Genomic DNA, 27,133 nt, shown 5'->3' on the forward strand with positions numbered 1-27,133 from the left:
TATTATTATTATTATTAAATTTGCTCACCTTGCAGGTATCTTTCGTTCCTTCCATTCGCCCCGCACACACCATGGAATCCTCCGTTATACCATTCTTCAGCCTAGATGTTGTAATCAGCGATTTGTATGAAACATTACAGGCCTCAGTCGGTTGAAGTGGTAGTGTCACCTTCATCAAATGATCGCTGCCGTCCGAATCAGCTGTAAGCAGAAAGAACTGTCGAGGTAAGTTTTTGTGTATTTCTACGGCCATTAATGAAGAGCTAGAAGAAGATCATTATATTATGTAAAGGAAAGAAAAATGACAATACCGCTAACAAAGACGTTTCTTTAATTATTTACTATTCAAGAACAAAGTAACGGAGCCCGCTCCAACTTAAACCCCTTTTATACTAGGCTCTATGGAACAGAGCTGGCGACGTCTGTTTAATTTTCAGAAATCACAGTTTTTGAAAATCTAACTTACATGGAATTCGACTTCTGATACATCTCAAAAAGGGGAGGGGGAGTACATTTGGAAGATATTACATTTTCTCTCAATACAAAGATGGAACCTGAGGAACTCGGCACTATATTGCGTCCTCCTACACTTCATAGCCCGCCTGGTGGCCTGGTCGGTAAGGCGTCGGGTCTATAACCAATTATTGGTTCGAGTCCTGTTGCAAGAAAGAGATTTCATTGTTAAGCCCGTATTGTTAATTGTATAAGCATTATAATGCTTATAGTAAGTATGCTCCACCTTTACAATACAAAAGTTACTTTGTTCATTCCAAAATAACATATAGCCTACTTAATAAAAAAGGACATGTTTCGTCCACTTTGAGACATCATCAGCTACAGTAAAAGACAAAATAAATGGAACAAGGATAATTTAAAATACTTTTGAATAATGGACGATTCGACTAGCGAATCAGTCAATGGAAATTAAATTAAAATACAAAGGCTATTATAGATCGTTACCATGTGGTTGAATTTCAAATGTGCACAATGAATACTGAATCCACATCTAAACCATACATTTAGAAAGCTTAAAAACTAATTCCATAGTATAAAAGTTTTTATGGTTGAAGGTAGATCCCGTTACTTGATAAGTTGTAGAAGGAAATTTCCTTGAAAAGTACACTGATTGGGTACCAGGATTTTTGCCAACAGATTTAAAAATAGGCCAAAAAGGAAAAATAAAAAAGTATATTATTATTACTCTGTTTCGTCTTTTAGGCCTACTAATGGCTGATGATGTTCCAATGTGGACGAATCGTGTCCTATTTTATTTGAACTTCTACAACTTTTCAGATATCTGCATGAAATTTTGTGAGCACATTCATTAAGTAAATATCACCTACTATACAAAGTTTCAAAGCAGTGATTTGATTCAATCTTCTTCAATTATTATTTTTAAATAATTCGTTATGAGTTACTGAAGAAAGTTCCCTGAGACACAATTTTGGTTTCTATGACTTCAAAATTTGACAATGGTGTTTGCATACATACATACAAACATACATAAATGTAACTTATTTAAAAATGTATGTTTCCTTAAATATTCATCAGACTAGAAATTTTTGAATACTTGGTTTGCTCATTTCTATACAAAAATAATATACTGTCGTAATCAAATTCATGTAACATGGCCTCCAAACAACAAATAAAATTATTTATAAGTATGTTTTGTTTGTTGAAGATATTAATGTAACTCTATAAAATGTCATATCAATCAGAGAAGAACTGCAGCACAGGAAGCAAAGTACTGGCAAAAAAGGTGAGAAAATGCATCAGAAGTTTAGAATACACCTGTTAATTTTTTAAAAAGATTATGAGGTCAACAGAGGAACAACGTAAAGCGCTGACACCATACCACCGTGCCCCGCTTTAATGCGAGGACAAATGTAACTTTTCATAATAAAAAAGTCGGAACAACCGCTCACAAAATTTCCCCACTCTATAGGCTATGGAATGTCTACAACAGTGCAGTTCAGAAAAATAATTCTTTAGACTTCTGTGTACCTCTAGCCCTGTTTTTACAACAATTCACCATCTCCGTGAAAACTCTATAATGCTGATTTGAACAAAAAAATGTATTATAAACATTCCCATAAATGTAATTATAAGTGTTGGAACTAGAAAAAAATAATAGTTCAGATGTGAAATTACGATTTTTTTTAATTTTCCTCTTTCATTTAAAGATTACATTAGATTAGATGTTAAATACTGTTCCTTTCTCATTGTAAATATAAGAAAAGTTAAGGTATTAGGTTATTAGACTAGTTTAGATACGAAATTATGTTTTATCTACTTGTTTCTTGTAAGGATTAGATATGTAATATTATTTATTTCTCAACGTGAATATAATATTAGAACAGTTTAGATATTATGATATTAGACTGATTGAAACACTAAAAGAACACGTGTAAACATTTGCCACTGTAATTGGGATTAGAAATCCTGTATAACTAACTAACTAACTAACTAACTAACTAACTAACTAACTAACTAACTAACTAACTAACTAACTAACTAACTAACTAACTAACTAACTAACTAACTAACTAACTAACTAACTAACTAACTAACTAACTAACTAACTAACTAACTAACTAACTAACTAACTAACTAACTAACTAACTAACTAACTAACTAACTAACTAACTAACTAACTAACTAACTAACTAACTAACTAACTAACTAACTAACTAACTAACTAACTAACTAACTAACTAACTAACTAACTAACTAACTAACTAACTAACTAACTAACTAACTAACTAACTAACTAACTAACTAACTAACTAACTAACTAACTAACTAACTAACTAACTAACTAACTAACTAACTAACTAACTAACTAACTAACTAACTAACTAACTAACTAACTAACTAACTAACTAACTAACTAACTAACTAACTAACTAACTAACTAACTAACTAACTAACTAACTAACTAACTAACTAACTAACTAACTAACTAACTAACTAACTAACTAACTAACTAACTAACTAACTAACTAACTAACTAACTAACTAACTAACTAACTAACTAACTAACTAACTAACTAACTAACTAACTAACTAACTAACTAACTAACTAACTAACTAACTAACTAACTAACTAACTAACTAACTAACTAACTAACTAACTAACTAACTAACTAACTAACTAACTAACTAACTAACTAACTAACTAACTAACTAACTAACTAACTAACTAACTAACTAACTAACTAACTAACTAACTAACTAACTAACTAACTAACTAACTAACTAACTAACTAACTAACTAACTAACTAACTAACTAACTAACTAACTAACTAACTAACTAACTAACTAACTAACTAACTAACTAACTAACTAACTAACTAACTAACTAACTAACTAACTAACTAACTAACTAACTAACTAACTAACTAACTAACTAACTAACTAACTAACTAACTAACTAACTAACTAACTAACTAACTAACTAACTAACTAACTAACTAACTAACTAACTAACTAACTAACTAACTAACTAACTAACTAACTAACTAACTAACTAACTAACTAACTAACTAACTAACTAACTAACTAACTAACTAACTAACTAACTAACTAACTAACTAACTAACTAACTAACTAACTAACTAACTAACTAACTAACTAACTAACTAACTAACTAACTAACTAACTAACTAACTAACTAACTAACTAACTAACTAACTAACTAACTAACTAACTAACTAACTAACTAACTAACTAACTAACTAACTAACTAACTAACTAACTAACTAACTAACTAACTAACTAACTAACTAACTAACTAACTAACTAACTAACTAACTAACTAACTAACTAACTAACTAACTAACTAACTAACTAACTAACTAACTAACTAACTAACTAACTAACTAACTAACTAACTAACTAACTAACTAACTAACTAACTAACTAACTAACTAACTAACTAACTAACTAACTAACTAACTAACTAACTAACTAACTAACTAACTAACTAACTAACTAACTAACTAACTAACTAACTAACTAACTAACTAACTAACTAACTAACTAACTAACTAACTAACTAACTAACTAACTAACTAACTAACTAACTAACTAACTAACTAACTAACTAACTAACTAACTAACTAACTAACTAACTAACTAACTAACTAACTAACTAACTAACTAACTAACTAACTAACTAACTAACTAACTAACTAACTAACTAACTAACTAACTAACTAACTAACTAACTAACTAACTAACTAACTAACTAACTAACTAACTAACTAACTAACTAACTAACTAACTAACTAACTAACTAACTAACTAACTAACTAACTAACTAACTAACTAACTAACTAACTAACTAACTAACTAACTAACTAACTAACTAACTAACTAACTAACTAACTAACTAACTAACTAACTAACTAACTAACTAACTAACTAACTAACTAACTAACTAACTAACTAACTAACTAACTAACTAACTAACTAACTAACTAACTAACTAACTAACTAACTAACTAACTAACTAACTAACTAACTAACTAACTAACTAACTAACTAACTAACTAACTAACTAACTAACTAACTAACTAACTAACTAACTAACTAACTAACTAACTAACTAACTAACTAACTAACTAACTAACTAACTAACTAACTAACTAACTAACTAACTAACTAACTAACTAACTAACTAACTAACTAACTAACTAACTAACTAACTAACTAACTAACTAACTAACTAACTAACTAACTAACTAACTAACTAACTAACTAACTAACTAACTAACTAACTAACTAACTAACTAACTAACTAACTAACTAACTAACTAACTAACTAACTAACTAACTAACTAACTAACTAACTAACTAACTAACTAACTAACTAACTAACTAACTAACTAACTAACTAACTAACTAACTAACTAACTAACTAACTAACTAACTAACTAACTAACTAACTAACTAACTAACTAACTAACTAACTAACTAACTAACTAACTAACTAACTAACTAACTAACTAACTAACTAACTAACTAACTAACTAACTAACTAACTAACTAACTAACTAACTAACTAACTAACTAACTAACTAACTAACTAACTAACTAACTAACTAACTAACTAACTAACTAACTAACTAACTAGTCAAACCTTGGAGACAAATTCAAATGCAAACCAGAAAATACTGCCGAAATATGCGACAAAGTGCCACTCTCTTCAAATGGGGATGGAAGACATCACCGCAATGTGACTGCGGACAAGGGGAACAGACAGTGGAACACCTTGCATTTGAGTGTCCTTTGCGTAGTTACAGAGGCTCTATTGAGGACTTAAACTGTGTCTCAAACGAAGCTCTTCTCTGGCTATTAAATTTTGACATGGAACTTTAGTTACGAGCTTGAGATGGTAGTTGTATATATTGTAAATAATATTGTATTCATCATACGCTAAATAAATAAATAAATAAATAGTGTGAGGTGGGCGTGGTAGTGACACGGTAATCCATTTTAATGTCCGTACGGGTTTCAAAAATGACGGAACTTAACATATTCTGCCATTTTCTGATAAGAGAAGGATTGGCGGTATTTTTAACAATAACTCCAGAAACAGCCTTTTTTTTTTTTGGTAAGGAAATCACAATATTTCAGACATCGGTCCCCTTAAGTATATGTTAATTTGAAATCAGGCCCTGTTGATGCACAAAAATTGGCAGCTTCAGAATGCTGGTCGACAGGGTAGGAGCGGTGTTGAAATACAATTTATAATCACCAGATTACGTGCCAAATGTCTGGATTCATTTCTGCACCTCTCCGTAGAGTTCAAATGGAGTGGTGGTGTGTGACGCTGTTGAAGGTGACACATCCGTTAAGCATTTAGCCACCGGGCGAGTTGGCCGTGCGTGTAGAGGCGCGCGGCTGTGAGCTTGCATCCGGGAGATAGTAGGTTCGAATCCCACTATCGGCAGCCCTGAAGATGGTTTTCAGTGGTTTCCCATTTTCACACCAGGCAAATGCTGGGGCTGTACCTTAATTAAGGCCACGGCCGCTTCCTTCCAACTCCTAGGCCTTTCCTATCCCATCGTCGCCATAAGACCTATCTGTGTCGGTGCGACGTAAAGCCCCTAGCAAAAGAAGCATTTAGCCGACCCCTTGGTGTTATTAGAAAGGAGTTGGCTATGAGCTGCTCTCCCTACCTCATTATAAACATCATCTCACACTCAAGACGCGCAGGTCACCCATGGGGGTCAAATCGAAAGACCTGAACTAGGCGAGCCGAACATGTCCTCGGACACTTCCGGCACTAAAAGCTGTACGATAAATAACTACACTTATTATAAAGAAGAAGAAGAAGAAGAAGAAGAAGAAGAAGAAGAAGAAGGAGAAGAAGAAGAAGAAGAATGTTCACCCTGTCGGCAGCCATGAAGATGGTTTTCCGTGGTATCCCATTTTAAAAACACTTTAGCGTCGACGTGTACATTTTTTCGTGGTATACTGCTGAAATGCAGTATACATTTTTCAGGTTGCTGTGGGCTACGGATGTTCGTAATTTCATCCGTAGATGATAATCAAAGACATATTTTATGTTCAAAGCTATTATTTTTGTATCCCCCAATTGGGGTGACATATAGTTATTAGGTTGACTAGCCGGGCTGAGTGGCTCAGACGGTTAAGGCGCTGGCCTTCTAACCCCAACTTGGCAGGTTCGATCCTGGCTCAGTCCGGTTGTATTTGAAGGTGCTCAAATACGACAGCCTCGTGTCGGTAGATTTACTGGCACGTAAAAGAACTCCTGCGGGGCTAAATTCCGGCACCTAGGCGTCTCCGAAGACCTTAAAAAGTAGTTAGTGGGACGTAAAATAAATAACATTAATTAATTAATTAATTAGGTTCACTATGCAACAGAGAAAGCGCAGTGTACTGTGAGCCTGTTGATTTACGCGCCTTTCAACGAGTTCCTTGTAATTTACAGTTTTGTGACAAGAATTTAATTCATGTTATGTGTTTCTGTGTTGAGTAAGCCATGATTACCGATAGAGAGATAGAAGAACAACTTGAAAAGGGTTCGAGTGTTGAATCAAGAGATGTTGACATTTAGGATTTGCAATGTGATTCCACCTTTTCCGAGTCAGAATTCGACAGTAGTTCATGTAGTGAGGACACTAGCAAAGATTCCGGTGCTGCATCAGGCAATGATTCAACCAAATCATCAGCCAGTGACAATTACTGGGGAACATTCTCAGGTTTGCAGTAACATTTTTTTTATTCACACGTAGCCCCGGTTTGCAATTTCATCCGAGTGCTAAATCTCAACCAGTATGTAAGAATAATGCAATAATAGACTTCTATCCACATTATTTTCCTTGCTATTAATAATTTAATTCTGATAGTTGCGTATGTAAATATCAGAGAAATTTCACTGTCTGTTGCGCAATGCACAGCGTGCTGAGAAAGGAATGGGCACTGCGCTGCACTCTATGAACATCCTTACGTGAACAAGCAATACAATACAACAGCGGATGGTAGCGCTAGTTTCGTGCGACAGCCTAAAGTTGAGAGGCCTAGACACACTGGCGTGTCACCCCATGAGGGGTGATATACTCTATTTTGTATGAGGGTCCGTCACACCACATGGGGTGACATCGTCTTCAAAGTAAATATGACTCAATTGAGGTATTCTGTTCCCCAAAGAGTAATTATTACTGATTTTATCTGCGTACAGGATCGACTCGAATGGTAGGGAGATTGTTTCAAATTAGCAGTCCAATAAATGAACTCACCCCAGAAAGTTCGGCCCCATCCTGTGGCTATCCCGTCTGTGTCCCCGATGTCGAACTCCCTGTGCACGCATGCTGGTCTGACGAACTCGTTCAACTCCAAGTCCCTGTCCAGTTTCAAGAGGGCGATGTCGTTGTAGGACGCTGGAGGCTTATAGTTCGGATGAGGGACTCTCTCTATCACCTCCGCTTCTTGAGGTTCCACTTTGTCTGTCGTCTCTTTGATGTTCAGGTCACCGACACGGACCCATCGAGCGTCGCCCCTGGAACACACAGAACAATCATTTTGGCCATTTGGGCAAGAATAAGTAGCAGTAAAGGCTGCTTTATGCAGAGTTACAAGGGAATTAGATAATACAACAGGACAAGACAATATTTTTCTCGCATGAGATAACGATTCGAGGACAAGACAGTGACTAAGCTATTGTCTTGCGAGAGAGCCTTGCTAGGAAAAACAAGTATTTTGCGGGGTAAGCAGTAATGGATATATGAGTGTATATAGTGCTGTTTTAGTGCATTGATACATACATATTTTGCCGTTTAAGGTGCATATGAATCTTCCCTGTACATGTCTTTTCACGAGAGTTTAATCCTGATGTAAACATAGTATGTCCACGCCTCCGCCAAAGAAAGAGTTGTGATTTGCTGAGTGTGTAGTACCGACCTCCACCCCGTCAATGTCTCGTGTTCGGACCTGCAGTGCTGCGCATCGCATACGACAACAGTGCGAAGATCTGAACTTCTGAATAAACTACTAAACCTGGAATCTGTTCACTTAGTTTATTGAACACATTCACAATGCACAGCCTATGGTCACTTCTGAGCGCTTCCTCTCTTTTGTGCTTCACTACAGTTGATGGTCCTACCTCTTGCTCCATTTCTCTCACTAAGAATACCGACTCATTGACTGCTGGAAGATGCAACACCTTATCTCCACCCTGTACAGCTTGGGACTTTCCCCCCACTACGAGAAGACTTCCTCTATTACACCACGCCTTGTGTCTTCATTTCTCGTTATTTAATTACTATTTTATAAAAGAAGCATATGTATATACCGGTATTCGGGTATATGACTACCATATTTTAATTTTATTACGTACTCTTCCAAACTTTCTAAATGTAATAAACTAAAATTAATGCGACGTACTACTTTTCCTCGAGCTCGCATACAGACGAGTAAGTGAGACGGTTGCTTCTCCAATCAACTACGTCTATGTCCACGTGCAAAGGCAAGGTGCTCTTGTTTACATCAGGATTAAACTCTCGTGAAAAGCGTGATAGTCATATACTCACTTGCTCCTGGCTCTCATACAGTGGGCTGCAGTCATCACCCACCGCGGACTGATGAGTGAACCTCCACACCACCACGCGATGTCATTGGCTTCACCGTAACCAATCAGCGCCTAGAATAAAATTATTTACATTTTAAATACACTCTTGAAAAATGAAAAGCTAAAAAAGTACATAAAAATACACAAAAATAATTTAAAACATAGTCAACAGAATAAAGGTGTAGTTAACAATAAAATAAAAATTAAAAACAAATAGAAACTGCACGATAAAACTGTCAATTTTCCCCCAAAGCGGATGACAAGTCCTACTGATTATTCTTCATCTCGTCATTTCATAGTTTATCCAGTTTGAACCTGTTATGTTGATGTGCACGCCGCTGGTTCCAAATTGCATTCCGTTCGAAGAAAGCTGGCATCAGCATTTGTTTAAGGTCGTGTCGTGTACCGACCTCCCCAGGGGTTCGAACCGGCGGACTGTCAGATGAACGGCAGCCGGGATTCGCAGCCGAGATTCGATCTTAGAGTATCAAGGGAAATAAATCAATATCAGAGTAATAACCAGTAGTGACCTTGTAGTGTCAGAACATTTGTATGTTAATTATATTAAGATTTAATAATTAGAAGGAAGAAGAAACTTTTCAGTGAAGTTACAAGTAGTGGAGAGCATTAGTCAGGCAGAGAGCTTGTGAAACGTGCCTGCAGTAACACGTTGACAACAGAGGATGTTTGCTTGTTTGTTTATTGACAAGCAGATTCTAATAGTCGGTAGTGGAGCACGCGGCTCGCCGACAAAGAGATCAAGGCCAGTATAGTTGTACTCTAGTAAAGACAAGGAAACAAAACTGCAAGGAGAAGGACAGAGATAGTAGTGCCCAGAGAGCAGCACCTACTGGGACTATTAGTTCATAATAGTAATTGAGGGCGCCACCTAACAAGGCGATCAGCCAGGTAACGCCCATGGGTCCAACCCCTAAGGTAGTGGGAAGGGACCGACCTTTGCTTCAAGGAGAGCAGATATAACCCTAAGCCAAGATGGCGCGGAGCTCTCTCTCGACCAGTAATTCGTACTTTTATGACCGGGCTCCTTCGAGCAGTCAGTTGTGACAGTGAAGTTGTACATACGTGCCGCAGGGCAGAATACGGACTTAGCGCGTAGCCGTAGGCTAGGCTCGTGAAGCAAGCTCTATTCAGACCAACATATTCAGAACCTGTAAATATATGTGTATATAGTCGTCCAAAGTAATAGAGGACAGTGATTTTTACTGCATCTATTATTTCGGGTGTTGCGGGACAGAGTTCGCACCTACAATTTTACCTCACTACAGAACCGCTCGGCAGGACAGGTAACACAACATCAACGGCCGGTGAACCACCTACTAAAAAGGTCTCGCAGGACAGGTAGACCACGGCAGTCGTCAACCATAGCAGAAACGAAACAGCACAACACAACACCGGGTGAGGTTCAGATAGCTCTTTTAGTGATCATGACAGAACATCTGCCTGCTGAGAGGAAGAGTGGGTGACCTTGAAAGAACCAATCACAGTCCAAGTTACAGGATAGCCAGCGATATGCCAGGCTTCGAAAACAAACGTGTTTGAGACCATCGATGTGGCGAGGATAGCAGCCAGCAGCGTAGCGAGTAGCCGGGTTCCAGGGTAAAGGCACGGATTGAGATCAATTGGTTTGTTTCATCATCGCCTAACATCGAGCAGCGAGGCTTGGCGTTGTGCTTTGGTACGTTTATGCTGCAGCTAGCACATAGGTGCTAGGGCAACCATCTTTGTGCCAACAGCGTAGCTGCAGCATAAACGTACCCTTAGTCATTTCTTAAATGAAGTTCATTAATAGAGGATGTTACCGTATTTTAGTGGTAGGTAGAGGAGAAAGAAGGTGCGGGCGTGAACGGGTCTCAAGCTACGGAAGAGAAACTAAGAAAAATTTAACCAGGTTATATTTTCTTTTCAAAATTAAGTAATAACAAAGAACAGGTACTTAGTAGCCGAAACACAATTTGAACAAAACACAAACTTTTGAAATAAAAATTTCTCCAACAAAATAGCTCTTTGACTCCGCACTAGGGTGCACTATTGTTGATCTTCAGTAGTGTCCTCTAGAAGAGAAAGTTCACACTTCTTACTTCAAGCGAAACAAAAACACATCAAAAGTGACACAGTTCAAAAACTCAAAATTTTCCACGTGGTGACATCTTCTGAGAAAGTAGAGAATTAATAGAGTAGATAAAGTTCAACCTTCCTCCAGAAGAGGAGTTTCAACTGGCGCAACTTTTAAATAAACGGTGTAGAGGTGTACCGCCCGGTACAGACCTCCCCCCCCAAAAGTTCCTCCAGGGGTGACACATGAAATCAGTTCGAAACAAAGTCCAAGTAATTATGTTGATAGATAGCAGAAGCATTTACAAGATTTCTTAATTCAGTTTCAAAATGTTATTGTTGCAGGTGAATGAAAGTCTTTAAGTTTGCAGAATTTGAATTTCTGAAGATAAACTTTTAATACTTAGAAGTGAAGAAAATTTTTTTCACGGTCCACCAAATATTGCTGTTGAATTCCCAAGTGACGGTATTAAGGTTGAACAGGAATGTCTATGTAGTTGATGTAGGCTAAGTTGGATGGCCAGACCGGCCGTTACAGCTTGCGTCCAAAAGGAGGCCGCTCGGACCCCTCAAGTACCCTGAGATACCGCTCGCCCGCACTATGAGGGGAGCAGAGGTGTTGAAGCACGCCGCGCCCGCGGTGAACATATACAGGCTGCGGGCAAGTAGCAGGTCGTGCGCCGCACATCAGCCTTAGCCGGGAGGAGAGCTCCGGCTCGCCGTGCACATGTCGTCCTCGCTGGGGCCGAGGGGGCCCGACCTTGGCTCCAGTTGCTGCACGGCGCCGCGCGGCTGCGGGGGCACTGAAACATTAAGCTAGGCGGCAGAATTGTGTTGGACCATCATGTTTCTTTTAAGGGCACAGGCATGTAAAGAGATTGAGGGGCCAGCGGCGTGCAGATATCCATGGCATTTCATCTAAGCCAGCCACTGAGTGTGGTGGAGCAGGAGACGGGAGCGTGGTAATGGCCGTGACAAGGACAGGATGGCAGTTTAACGATCGGGGGAGGTTTACAAGAAATGCTTGCATATAAAATAAAATAGAAGGAGCAGAATGCCTTAAGAGTTGAACTCAAAAAAAAAATATAACCTTCATATCCTTTCAAATTATATGAAGCAAGTTGAAACTAAATTTACACCGGTTTCACCTGGGACAGGTGAACCCTAAATATCCTCTCGGTAGCTGGATTGCTTAGTAACAATGTAACCGGTGTGAGAAAATCGAGAATGATGCATGGCCCATGAAATCTGGGGGCAAGCTTGCCCGCGGGAACAAAATTTTTGACCATAACCTGGTCACCTACCTTCAAAGGGGTGGGTCTCCGTCCACGATCATACCTTTCCCTAACCTTTTCATGAGACACTTTAAGATTGGCTTTAGCCTTCTTCCAAAGATCTTTAATATTGTCCGGATCTATTGTCTCGGGTAGAATGTCACTCAGAGACCAGAGGTTAGAGAGCGGCGTGTTGGGAACAAACTTGAACATCAAAGAAGCTGGAGTGAACTTATGAGATTCATGAACCGCCGAATTCAAAGCAAAAGCTAACCAATGCAGGGACGTGTCCCACCTAGAAGGATCTTCATGATGATAGGCGATAAGTGCGGACCTGAGATTACGATTAACCCGTTCAGCCAGAGATGGTTGAGGGTAATAAGCAGAAGTGGTTACATGAGAGATGGACAAGTCAAAACAGAATTTACGAAAAAGATTTGATGTGAACGCCTTAGCATTATCAGATACAATATATTGGCACGGACCAAAAGAAGCAAAAATAGAATTTAGACAGGTAATGGTGGACTGAGCGGTAGCCAGCTTAGTCGGAAATAACCAAGAAAATCTGGTAAAACCATCTACACATACAAAGATGAATTTGTTAGCATTACCCTTTGACTGGGGGAAGGGTCCTACATAATCGATATACAGACGTTCCATGGGGCGCGACGCTTGATGCGAAGACAAAAGGCCTACTTTAGTGGACATGGTGGGTTTACTGATCAAACAAGATTTACAAGCTTTTACAAGTTCCCGAATTTCACCGTCCATACCTTTCCATATGAACATGTCACGAATCTTTTCACGAGTTTTAAAAATACCCAGATGCCCCCCCAATGGGGTCTCATGATAATACTTGAAAATCATAGGTACAAGAACTGCTGGAACAACAACTTTCATCATCTTATCATGCCTCGAAGGGCAACATAGAACACCATTCCTCAGAACATAAGGGACAACATGTTCCCCAGAAGAAAGGGTTTCCATTATCGGAGCCAGCGTCGGATCTTCACGTTGGTATTTCTCAATATCCCTAAAAAGCATGGGAGCATCTGTTAAGATGGCATTAACACCAGATAGTATGGACTCGGAAGGTGATGAACTGTCGACCGGTTCGTGGGTCTCTACGTCGTTATGAAACATACGGCTGAGTCCATCAGCAACAACATTTTCGGTACCTCTGATATGTCTAACATCAAACTGGAAGGCGGAAATACGAATAGCCCAGCGGGCTATACGACCAGTACGACGCGGCCTACCTAAGACCCAGCTTAAGGCTTGATTATCTGTCTCCAGGTCGAATTTAACGTGTTCCAGATAGAGACGGAACTTTTCTAAGGCAAATAAGACTGCCAAACCTTCGAGCTCATAGATGGAATACTTGGATTCTTGAGCCGACAATGTCCTAGACGCATAGGCGATGGGTCGCCTCCCTATTTCAGTCTCTTGAAGAAGGACTGCAGCTACTGCTGACGACGACGCGTCGGTTTGGACGATGAATTTCTTCGAGAAATCAGGCATAGCAAGTACAGGGGCATTACAAAGAGCTAATTTAAGGTCTTCAAAAGCGGCTTGTTGAGAAGGTCCCCACTCGAATTTGATGCCTTTCCTACGAAGAAGGTTTAAGGGCGCCGCTCTATTAGCAAAGTTCGGAATGAACTTCCTGAAGAAATTCACCATACCAATGAACCTGGCGATACCTTTAATGTCCTTGGGAGGTTTAAAATCACGGATGGCCTGTGTTCTAGAATGATCAACTGCTACACCATCGGGTGACACAATATGCCCTAGGAAAGACATAGAGGGCTTAGCGAAGGCAACCTTGGACAACTTAACAGTTAACCCAGCCTTACGAAGGCGATCGAGAACTTCTCGCAGATGATCTAGGTGTTCTTCAAAAGTCTCTGAAAATACTACGACATCATCTAAGTAGTGATATAAGTACTCGAATTTGATGTCGGAGAAGACCCTATCTAGTAGCCTAGTGAGCACAGCTGCTCCCGTAGGGAGCCCGAAAGGCACGCGGTTGTATTCATATAAATTCCAGTCCGTGGCAAACGCTGTAAGGTGTTTAGACTCTTCGGCAAGGGGAATTTGATTATAGGCCTGATTTAAGTCCAAGATGGTGAAGAACTTGGCCTTACGAAACCATGAAAAACAAGAATGAAGGTCGGGAAGGGGCACAGATTGTAACACCACCTTCCGATTGAGAGCCCTGTAATCAATGACAGGCCTGAAGCCTCCTTGGGGTTTCGGTACTAGAAAAATAGGCGAAGAATACGCTGACTTAGAGGGCCTAATAATACCGTCCTTCAACATCTGATCGATGATTTCCTTCAGAGCCTTCATTTTAGGTGGAGATAGCCTATACGGTGGAAAACGGACAGGAATCGAATCCGTAACCTCAATTTTGTATTCAATAAGGTCAGTAACACCAAGAGTATCAGAGAACACCTCGGGAAACGACTGACACAGTTTGCGAATACTATCAGCCTGCTCCTCAGGTAGATGTCTAATGTCTAACAACATCTCATCCTGGGTAGGCGAAATAGAAGAACATGACACAGAATTACACTTTAATAGTGGGATTTTACAACTAGAAGCAAATTTGAATGTGCACGACCTAGACTGCAGATCGAGCACAAGACCAGTGTGAGAAATAAAGTCAGCTCCCAATATAATGGGGCAAGACAATTGCTTGGCCACAAACAATTTAACTTTCCATGTAAACTTAAAAACACGAATTTTGACCAGTAAGGAACCTAGAATTTCTAATGGAGATGAATTAGCCGAAACGTATTGAACAGGGGAAGAGACATAGTCAGGAAGTTTACAAACCGATTTCAATTTAGAATACCATTCAGCCGAAATAATCGAACAAACACTGCCTGAATCTAAGAGAGCTGTTATAGGCTCGTTATTTACCTCAATCTTAAGAAAAGGAACAGGTGCGGGGGTATCCGCCGCAATCCTAAGATATTCTTTAGGGCATTCAAAAGATGAACTTGAAGGCTGATCGTTCTCTGCATTTACAATCTGTTTACTAGGGGCTGAGTCTCGGGAAGATGGATTAGTCGACTCAGCCGAAGCCACTAGTCACTTTTTATTATTGGCATAGGTGGAATTTGCACCAGAAGTTGAGCAGGAGGGGGTGCTATTTGAGTTGGGACAATTCTTGGCAATATGTGAGAAAGCCCCACATTTAAAACAGCCTTGTGATGACCCGGCTCCATTCCTCGTCCCACTTGACTTGATCAGCGGACACTTGTTGCGCAGATGGTCAGGCGACCCGCAAGCATAACATTTACGGGGCGTGACTGGTCGGCGAGGTGGAGGCCGAGTGTTACTAAAGGAAGGCGGGGGTTCTTTCGCTACACGCAAAGAATCGGCGTATCTAACTCCTTCCGCTGAGACGGCCAACGCTTCAAGTTCAGAGAAAGTTTGCGGGCACGCCGCAAAGCACAAGTATGACCTATAAGATGGTGAAATGCCTTCCACAATAGCTTGTACAATTTGATCCTCAGGGAAGTGAAGAGCAAACACCCTGGTATAAAACTTAATGTCTTGTATGAAATCAGCCAAGTTTTCATCCAACCTCTGTACTCGATAATAGTATTTCTGAATCAGAGATGACCTTGCGCGGGCAGGAATAAAATTAGCAAGTAGATGTGCATGAAAATCTTCGATGGATGACTGTTCAGCTATGGCTCTTACTATTTTGTCGGAGAGAATACCAATAGCATACGGATAGATAATTTGCAATATTTGACATGGAGACAGAGAAAAAACAAGGGCATGATCCTGAAATTCCACTAGAAATCTTAAAAATGAAATTACGTCACTGGTGGTATTAACAGAAAACTTGGATATACCTCTGAGCAACATTGCCAATGGATGAGGCAAGCTACTAAATCCGGGTGACATAGTAGGTAAAGGTTTCAATGGCAAGGAAGTCAATTCAGAACGGATGTTACTCAATGATGCACGACGTTCAGATTCGTTGTCCAATGGGGCAGGGATAGTTTGAGCAGCAACGGTTATCCTATTAACTTCTCCCTTGGGAGGCGCTTCCTCACTACCTGGATTCACTATGGTGGGTTGATCAGATTTGGGAGGAACTTCCCCAGTTAACAATTGAGTGACCTTACTAGATAACTCGGAAATATTTTCCAGGAGCGTACTAGCTTCCTTCCTCTGAACGTCATTCAGTTTTAGAGACAACAGATCGTTAACCCTATTCGAAAAATGATATAGCTTGCCTTGCACACGCTTAATTTGGTTAGGAGACGGATCATTTTCGTCAAAAAAACTAACTACAGAAGCTAGCCCAGTAATATTCTCCGTGATCGTGGAAAGAGAGTCGTCAATTTCTTTCTCTCCCAAATTGGGGATGGAAATGGGCAAATCAAGGGACTCTCTAAGCTTGTTAGTGTCTACTGCAACCGTGCCTCCAGATTGTACATTTCTAATAGTCAATTCATAGATCAACTCCTCCTTGCGCAAATAGTTAAGAAGGAGAACATCGCGAGGGCCGGGCATGATGACAGAACAATTTGGAAAAAATCAAAAATTCCAGCAACTGAGAAAATGGTTAGAGTTCGGATCAAAACAATGTCTAGCTGTCAAAAGGGGCTAAATTGAGACCCATTCAACCACGCTCTGCTACCACTTGTTACCGTATTTTAGTGGTAGGTAGAGGAGAAAGAAGGTGCGGGCGTGAACGGGTCTCAAGCTACGGAAGGGAAACTAAGAAAAATTTAACCAGGTTATATTTTCTTTTCAAAATTAAGTAATAACAAAGAACAGGTACTTAGTAGCCGAAACACAATTTGAAATGTACAATTACAGGGATTACAGAGTTTGGGCTTCGAGCCCTGAGTTCACAATTTTTGAGCAACTAGCCCAACTTTCCGATATACAAATTTTAACAACGGGGCAGAAGACCCCAATCAAACCCTGGAGCACTTGCTCCAAATTACACAGTAAAGCCTTCTCGAGGCATACAACACTCCGTTTCCAAAAGAGCCACACGCTCTTTAATTTAAGCCTCTCCCAGGCCACACCAAACTCCACCTTCAAGTTGTCCTCAACGGACATAAACACAGGGGTAAAATACCCAATCTACTGAGGTTAATTAAATGAAAAGCAGGTTAATTAAATGACCTCTAAAACAATTTGAGAGGAGGCGAACTTGCACTCCTAATACACTTTGATTTTAAAACCTACTTTGGCACTAGGCCGTTATTACAAGGGCTAATCCCATACTACAAAGGTGACTTAATAGCAATTTACATTACATTACGGAAGAATAGGTTGAGAGAATAAGTTCACCTCAAGACGATGTGAGTGGGAGCTCGAGAGGGTTAAGCACTCTCTATCCCGATATGTCGTTTTAAAATAGAATAGATACCAGTTGTTTTTACATTTTAGGAAAAGGTTACATGGTTGAACGCTTAGAACCCGCCCCGAAAGTTAAACTGCTGAGCAAGAAAAGAAAGAATTTATTAATCGGCCATTACCTTATTGTTGACCGCTGCCGAAGAAAGAGGCGCTTCCCGCCTCCTGCTATGTACTTAATACACTGAAAGATGGAACAGAAGTGGCCCGGAGACCCTAAAATCAGCAGTTTATATACTCTCGCGGAAGTTTCTAGGCGTTAGGGGAATGAAAACACCCGCCCACAATGTTTTTATTGGATAGGACCCCGCAACAGATACAAGTTGGGGGAAGATACACTAGATTGGTCAGAAATTACTAAAAGAAATTCGGGATTGGATAAATCTAAAACAAGGGGAAAAAGAGGGGTATACAGCCAACTTAAACAATAACAGAAAGAAATTTAACAAAACACAAACTTTTGAAATAAAAATTTCTCCAACAAAATAGTTCTTTGACTCCGCACTAGGGTGCACTATTGTTGATCTTCAGTAGTGTCCTCTAGAAGAGAAAGTTCACACTTCTTACTTCAAGCGAAACAAAAACACATCAAAAGTGACACAGTTCAAAAACTCAAAATTTTCCACGTGGTGACATCTTCTGAGAAAGTAGAGAATTAATAGAGTAGATAAAGTTCAACCTTCCTCCAGAAGAGGAGTTTCAACTGGCGCAACTTTTAAATAAACGGTGTAGAGGTGTACCGCCCGGTACAGAGGACATTGACATCTTCACGTATCATATACGCCAGGAGCGTCTGTGACAAACCGCAAGCCATAAACTTAATGGCAGATATACAAGTCATTTACAATCAGTGAAACATTTTCATGGAAATGACAAATAATGTGCTTGGTAGGATTGCAGTTATACTGTATTCAATTACAGAAGCTTGTGTAGTAGTTGGGTTAGCAGTCTTTATCTTCAATTGATGGGAGTAATCTGGAATAATTTCTTAATTTTTTTTGCACTACACATTTGTATGGCAGTATGTTGAGTCCTCAGCCCGGAGGCAGTTATGAACCTTAACAGCTCCACCATCAGCTGTCATAGGTGGCCCAGTCGTCATTGCAGAGGCATACTAGGGAAATTAGGAGCGTGATAGTTTCCCATTGATTTCCTCACTGAGCCAGAAGTTGCTATTACATATCTGTCCGCCAAGTCCACTGAAATGCGCCCCCCCCCACAAACCGACGCTATGAGCAACATTTTCACACCATTCATAGCAAGGACTAGCTAAATAAGAAGTGGCATTACTAGAATCGCTCATGCCTTTCATGTTGTGAAAACCAAGGATGAGACTGAGAGGCAGGTGAATGTTCTAGCTCATGCCAGAAGACATAGTACACTATAAACACTAATTATTTCCAACAAAGGCATTTTTTTTAAGTCTCCAACAGATGAATGTCGTGTACTCGACAGTCTTAATAGCGCAGAGCACATTTCAGCAAATAGTTGTGCCTCCTTCTTAAAATTATGCTACGTATTGATGGAGTGCATGTTTGAAATCTGTAAAGTTTTTTTTAAATAGGGCCTCTCAGGGTGCATGCACCGGTGCATTGCGCGGCGCAAGGTGCAAAATACAATAGCGCTGTCTCTCTCTTTCCCTACGCCTGTCTTGCTCGCTCCGCCTGTCTTCCCTTTCCTCACCTGCTCTGCAGCGCTCCACCACCATCCGAGCCGAGTTGAGCCGAGCTTAGCCGAGTCGCCCCGAGACCAAAACGCTGCTCTGAACCGAGCCGAGTCGGGCCGATGCACGGTGCACAGAAACTTTGCGCCTCGGTTTGCACGCGTGAGATTTTAGGCGTTTGAAAGGCCCTGCTTTAAAAGTAAGTAATGCTTCTTGCACTTGTCGTCTGCGAAAACTAGCTGTTAGTTGAGAAAAATAAAGTAAGCCTATCTGCCAGTATGGGGAGCTTATTTCCCTTTAATTCCCTCGTGTAGCTGCGCCTGTGCACTTGCAACCACTCTCGAACGCATATTGAATCCCGCCGGCATACAAATGTAATAATCTTGAATGGTTTACAACAACTGATAATATTTAGGTTGAAGCCTTCACTGTCCGTACTTGTAGACATGATATGGGCTTTTGGGCTTATGCCGTGTCAAGGAAACAAGATGAAACTCTTTATGTTTCACAGAGAACTTTGTTTCGCATCTTCAGAAGAAAATCTCATGTGTTCTCTCGTGAAGTCTTCCTCGTGAACAGACTAGCTTTTCGTCTGGAGGCGCGAGGGAAATCGTTGTAACTGCGGAACAGTCTGTGCGATTTCTAAAACCTAAGTTTCGTTTTAAATCCTATAAGCCTATAATAACCTAAAAAAACGACTTAAAATAATTTCATTTGGTGAAACTCTTAGCGACGAACATCTCTTTGAAAAGAATATTTTGTGAAATATTTGACAACTTTTCGTAATGTCCAGATTTAAACGACAACGAAGCAAGCTGAGACGTCCGATTACTGAGCCATCGATCGAAAAATGAGGCCAAAACTAGCTCTGCAGAGCGAAAAATCTCGTAACAAAAGAACAAGAACATTCATATAATCACTAAACCTGATCTCTCATAATTTCCTTATCATTACACTGTATTTAATAAATGTTTGTTAAAATAAGGAAATGAATGTGCAAGGTTTTCACTGTGCCACCATACAATGGTCATATGACACTCCTAGTACATGGGCACAGCACGAGATGGCGGTGTATTGGACAAGTACCACTCACAGGGCGATGGGACTGCAGTAGTGACTCACGCTCCGTGCAGGATAGACGTGACGAGGCAAGAACAACGAGGGAAGTACAGGAGCAACCACCATGCTTACCGGACTTGTCTCCATGTGATTTTGATCTCATCTCCAAAGTGAAAGAACCATGGCGTGGAAGACTGTTTCGGTCACCAGAAGACCTTGACAAAGCTGTGAAACATGAGATTGCAAAATTCACACATGCCGAGGCGACAGGTGTCTTCCAGCATGATTGGCAAAGAGTTGTGGATGATCTAAGGGACTACTTTGAGGGTTTACAGTAAAGGTTACTGCACTCTCTGAGAATGAACATTATATAGCATAAGGATTTCCTGGCTGACAGCTTCGTCACTTTGTATCCTACACATTGTAAATCTACTCGGCATTTTTCATACATTCCCCTGAATCTTGCCCTTTCATCTGTATATTTCAATTTGTCTGGTAGATCCCGCATTGGTGCCAATAAAAATAGTTCCAATGACTTATGCTCCAACCCTCGTATATATAAAATATTAGCAGGTGCCCGCGGCTTCGTCCGCGTTTATTAATTCAACTGCGTTAGATGTTTCTAAACCGTTTAATCAAATGCAAAAGAAAAACTGTATTTGTTAACATACACCGTTTTCACTTCTAATATTGGTCGTTTCTTATTGTTTTAATTTTTAACCCCCTTTCCAACCCCGCCTGTAGGGGTGTTTTACTCTACACTTCTCTTCCCCGAACAGTAAGTCATGAGTATCATGTTTGGTTGAGAGCTAGGCTGAAACATACACTCACTTACACGTGATCTCTCGTCATTTTCGACATTTTCTTTCTTCGCTCCTTCACACCCTCTAATGCCATGGGGACTGAACTTCATTTTTATACATCGTTTATAGAGGAATACGAATAAGAATAGGTTTTAAGAAACACATCATAATCTTCACATACTTTTGGTTAGGCAACCCACTGATCAGACTTGCCATGCGGTTTACTTACCTTCCCCTATTTTCTTTTCTTTCCCACCATTCTCACCCCCTATGCTGAACTACACATCAGATTTCGTTCAAATCACTTCCTAAACCCTTCCAGGAGTTTTAAGAACAAATTGTGAAAATTTCAGCCAGATCGCTCCAGTAGTTCTTGAGTCCATTCGAGACATACATACGAACAAACAATCATTTTTATATATATGGATAGATACATGTATGATGAAATAATGAAAAAAGAAAATGACGAAATATATAAATGCCCCAACCATATAACACAAAATTGGTGTCAAATTTTCCTTTCGGAAAATTAAATGATCATAAACATATCTTTCAATAAATGAAACTTCAGTTGATAATTGTATCTGTTGAATCTTTTTCTAAACATCTATATGGAATGGGGAGTGGACAAGTGTAGGGGGAAACTGACTCAGGGCCTATGAATCAGTTCTCTAGAGCAGTGAAAAGTGTGGTACGCGAATTTATCGTAGCTTCTGTTGTCAGTGAGAAATTGAGAAATAAGTTGAGCCTGTCCATTTTCAGTAAAATCGCGTTTTGATTTGGTGTTTTTTGTTTGCCGCTACACACAGAGCCCTCTTTCCAAACTATTCATTGTAAAATATGTGTCAGTTTGTAATTTACCGCCCACTGATTAGTAATGCCCGGATTTTCATGCAGTAACAGGTTAGATTACAAACTAACTTGCTTAGTAGGAAATGTCGGCCACCCGCTCTTCCATAATGTAGAAAGAGTAACATAAATTATAGGGGTTCTGACGGGCCGTACCGCTATTGTTTATGCAAACCCCATAGCATAGTCGTTGTGAAGGTAGACTATACTTGCTTCTCGCTTCAATAAGTTTGCATTCTAACTTATTAATGCATAAAATTCCGGGCTCTAATGATTAGGTAAAAACATTTTTTTTTACTAATACTGTACTTAGGCTGCATTGCTTCCTTTTAAACATTTGTTTCGAAATGTAATCATTAATTTCAATTTGTTTCAGTAGCAGAGTATTTATAATGCAAAATAGTAATTGTTGCCTTAATAATAATAATAATAATAATAATAATAATAATAATAATAATAATAATAATAATAATGGCGTGTGGCTTTTAGTGGCGGGAGTGTTCAAGGACAAGTTCGGCTCGCCAGATGCAGGTCTTTTAATTTGACGCCCGTAGGAGACCTGTGCGTCGTGATAAGGATGAAATGATTATGAAGACGACACATACACCCAGCCCCCGTGTCAGTGAAATTAACCAATTATGCTTAAAATTCCCGACCCCGCCGGGAATCGAACCCGGGACTCCTGTGGCCAAAGGCCAGCACGCTGACAATGTAGCCATGGAGCCCGACTGCTAGGCATTGAACACCTCGTAATTCCACTCACGAGAAAGTCACGTTTCTTCATGTGTCCTATGAAGGCTTGCCGCGTTGCCTGAGAAGGAAACAGAAGACTCCAATGGTGGAATAATAGAGCTATCATTAAGAAATTCCTCGGGGGCTCGATTTCGATTACCGGTACTGCCAGAAATTCAAGAATGGCAGGAGGGCTGGTATGTGGTTGAAATGGTACATGCAGCTCACCTCCAATAGGGGTGTGCCTGAAAAGAGCTGCACCACCTCGGGATGAGAACACGAGTATGGCTAAATGGTTAGCGTGCTGGCCTTTCGTCCAAAGGGTACCGGGTTCGATTCTCGGCCGGGTGGGGGATTTTAACCTTCATTGCTTAATTCCAATGGCTCGGGTGCTGGGTTTTTGTGCTGTCACCAACATTCCCGCAAGTCACACACCACACATAACACTAACCTCCATCACAATAGCACGCAGTTACCTACACATGGCAGATGCCGCCCACCCTCATCGGAGGGTCCGCTTTACAAGGGCTGCACTCGGCTAGAAACAGCCACACGAAATTATTATTATTATTATTATTATTATTATTATTATTATTATTATTATCGTCGTATTTACGCGAATAATCCCCGCACTCTAACTTTAGGAAGGCTGATTTTGAAAAAGCCAACATTGACTCAAATAAAACCCGCACCCCAATTTCGTGCCTCAATTTAGAAAAAAAAAACATGCGGGTATTATTCGCGTAATTATTAAGACATGAAAATGCGAGGAATCGTTCTCCGGCCGCTGCTGACCGCTCAGTTTTGGGCTTCTTCTGTAAACTTTACTTCGAAGGAGTTACGAGCTTTACTTTGCTCAGTGACGATATGCACAATACACTATTGTTGTTACTGGAGAATAGTGTGGTGTAGCTGCTTACCTGCTTGCCTGTCATTCCGGCGATCGTGGTTTGATCCCTGGCGTTACTGGGATGGGATTTTCTGTTGAAAATCTCGTGGTGTCAGGAAGGTCATGGGACCTTAAATCCCCGCTCACAACTCTTCCATGTCTCAGTGCGAGCTGGGACCCTAAGCAAGCGGGATAAGCTGCGGAAAATGCTGATGATGATTATGAATAATATGAAGATGACGATGAAGGAAATGATGAGGAATGTGATGATGACGATGATGATGAAGATGGTGAAGATGATGTGGATGATGATGAAGAAGATAACGATTAAGATGATGATGATGAAGGTGATGACGAAGATGATGATGATGAAGGTGATGACGAAGATGATGATGATGAAGTGATGATGAAGATAGTGATGATGAAGATGATGTGGATGATGACGAAGATGGTGAAGACGATGAAGATGATGATGAAGATTATGATGGCGATGATGATGAAGACGATGATGATGAAGATGATGATTATATTTAATATTATCTGGCATCCACCAGCAATCATTTGTTATTTCTATTATAATCGCAATATACTCCTACTTCGGGGGTACGAAACTAAAACAATTGGATTTTGAGAGTGCGCTAGCCAAAATGTTTGAATACTACTGGTCTAGAGTATGATAAGATTAGGCCTCGTTGATATGCCTGTCAGTCATGACCATCTATCAACACTTCACATCACAGCTTGCAAAATCACATCGACCATCTATACCACCCATCCCCCTGTGGGTGGGGGCAGTAAAATAACACCCTTGGTATCTCCTGCCTGACATAAGAGGCGACTGAAAGGGGCCCCTGGGGCTCTGAACTTTGGAGAGTGGGTTAGCGACGACGGGGCACTTAGCTGATTCCTGGTATTGCATCCACTTGTGTCAGGCTCCTCACTTCAATCTATCCTATCCGACCTCCCTTGGTCAACTCTTTGTTCTTTTCCGACCTCGGCGCTATTAGAGCACTTCCATTTTCACGCCCTTCGTGGCCCTTGTCTTTCTTTGGTCGATACCTTTATTTTTCGAAATGTCGGATCTCTTCCATTCTTTCTCCCTCTGATTAGTGTTATGTAGAGGATGATTGCCTAGTTGTACTTCCTCTAATCACCACCACCCAGCAGTACTTCACGGTTGCTAGGTAACATCGTTTCACACATTTCGTATTCTAGACGAAATTTGTAATTGATGAAACTCTGTCTTACCATGTGCGGGAATTCCTTGGCCTTGGCCTTCTCTCCTCCAATGATTAGAGGTTTGCTGGAGCTGAAGCAGAGGTCTGTCTTGATTGGTTTGGCGCCAATCTGCAGAGTCGGCGCATTCTCGTACCTCCAAACAGCCTCGGCGTACTCTTGGCACACTGGAAATAATAATAACAATAATAAGGAGATGGCCTCTCTTCAATTTTGTTCAACTTTGTTTTAGAGAGAGTTATCAGGGAATGGTGAAAAGAAATGAGCAAGTTCAACTTTCTAAATGGAATTAGAATAGGTCACAGGAGAACTGGGCTTATATTTGAATGCCTCACATTTGCAGATGATATAGTCCTTTTTGCAGAGAATTTGCAAATTTCAACTAAGCAGATGGAAGTCCTCAAAGAAACAGCAGACAAAACATGATGGCAAATATCTTTCGAGAAGACGGAGAACGTGAACATAAATACCACCGACCCAACCTGGACAATGAGGACGAAGTACAGCGACATCAAAAGAGCTACAAAATTCAAGTACATAGGAGAGATTTTGACTCCAAACATGAATAAGAAAGCAGAAATTCAAGAACGTGCAAGAAAGTTGGAAACTGCGTTTAGATTATGTCAGAATACCTACAAATCTAAGTCACTCTCCTACCAGGCCAAATTCAAGCACTACAGCACGATAGTCAAATCTGAATGTTTACACGCAGCTGAGATAATAGGCACGAAGGGACTTTCAGATTTGGAAAAGAAAGAAATGAGGTTTTCTTAGAAAGATTCTTGGACCAAGAAAATCATCAGACGAGTTTACGTTTCGCATGAGACCAAACCGAGAACTATACCAACAATTTGAAAACATCACCACCACAGTGAGATACAGTAGAGGAGTTTGACATTCTACGGACATATTATAAAAGGATGGGATCGGAGAGACTCGCCAACAGGATCTTCACCTTCCAGGAGAACAGGAAGACACAAGTCCCATGAGTAAAAGAAGTCCACCGAGATTTAGAAAATGTGGGATCACGGCAGAAGATATAACAAACAGAAAAATCTTCAGGCAGAGAGTTGCGGAGGTGAGGGACCTAGCTGATGAGAAAACGAGGAAGAATAGAGTATTCTCGGCAGAAGAACGAGCACGAGCAAGCCAACGGATGAAGAAATACTGGCGAAAGAGGAAGGAGAAAGAACTTGAGAAAGCAATGGAAGTCGCGTAATCGCAGCCCATAGATGGCTGAAACGATATATTATTATTATTATTATTATTATTATTATTATTATTATTATTATTATTATTATTATTATTATTATTATTGATTGTACGTCCCATCAACTACTTTTACGGTTTTCTGAGACACTGAATGTCGGAACTTTGTCCCATACGAGTTCTTGAATGTGCCAGTAAGTTTACTATCACAAAGCTCAGTATTTGACCATCTTCAAATACCACCGGACTGAGCGAGGATCGAACCTGCCAAGTTGGGCTCAGAAGGGCAGCGCTCTTTCGTGTGAGCTTCTCAGCCCAGCACACTGGAAAGATTTGTAGGACTGAGTTTATTTGAGAGGCCGTCATATCGCACTTGTTCCCGTTCAGTGCTTTCAGGTTTGGGAGATGCTTTTTATAGATCAGGGCCTCTCAGGGTGCATGCACCAATGCATTGCGCTGTGCACGCTGCAAAAGACGACTTCGCTTGGTTGACCAGAGTGCAAACCCTCACCTCGATTTGGAGCAATAGCGCTGTCTCTCTCCTCCTCACTTGTTCCGTACTGCTCCAAATCCGAGCCGAGTTGAGCCGAGCTTAGCCGAGTCGCCCCGAGACGAAGCGCTGGTTCGAGCCGAGCGGGATTGATGCACTGTGCACAGGACCTCTGCGCCTCAGTTTGCACGCGTTTGAGAGGCCCTGTTATAGATACCTGAAGCTGGCTTCTTGGCTGAAGAGCCAGGGTAGTGGTATTCGGTTCGGAGAGCTGTGGATTCGCATCCAGGCTGGGTGGGAGATTGTAGCTAACTTCTGGCTAATTATTCTAGTTAGGGTAAAGTACTTTGTGTTCGTCTTA

The 27,133-nt window shown here is 40.3% G+C and overlaps 1 protein-coding gene across 1 annotated transcript in view; it reads right to left on the reverse strand.

Moving 5' to 3' along the window:
• Nucleotides 1–27,133, reverse strand: part of LOC136884571 (venom protease) — an 86,306-nt gene that overhangs the window by 8,200 nt on the left and 50,973 nt on the right. Inside the window, exons 3-6 of the mRNA XM_068229954.1 lie at nt 25,086–25,240; nt 9,061–9,170; nt 7,771–8,030; nt 29–201 (exon numbers count right to left, since the gene is read on the reverse strand). Coding sequence (XP_068086055.1) covers nt 29–201; nt 7,771–8,030; nt 9,061–9,170; nt 25,086–25,240 — 698 coding nt within the window. The remainder of the gene's footprint in view (nt 1–28; nt 202–7,770; nt 8,031–9,060; nt 9,171–25,085; nt 25,241–27,133) is intronic.

The sequence above is a fragment of the Anabrus simplex genome, chromosome 12 (genome assembly GCF_040414725.1).
Source record: "Anabrus simplex isolate iqAnaSimp1 chromosome 12, ASM4041472v1, whole genome shotgun sequence".
Classification (NCBI taxonomy): Eukaryota; Metazoa; Arthropoda; class Insecta; order Orthoptera; family Tettigoniidae; genus Anabrus; species Anabrus simplex.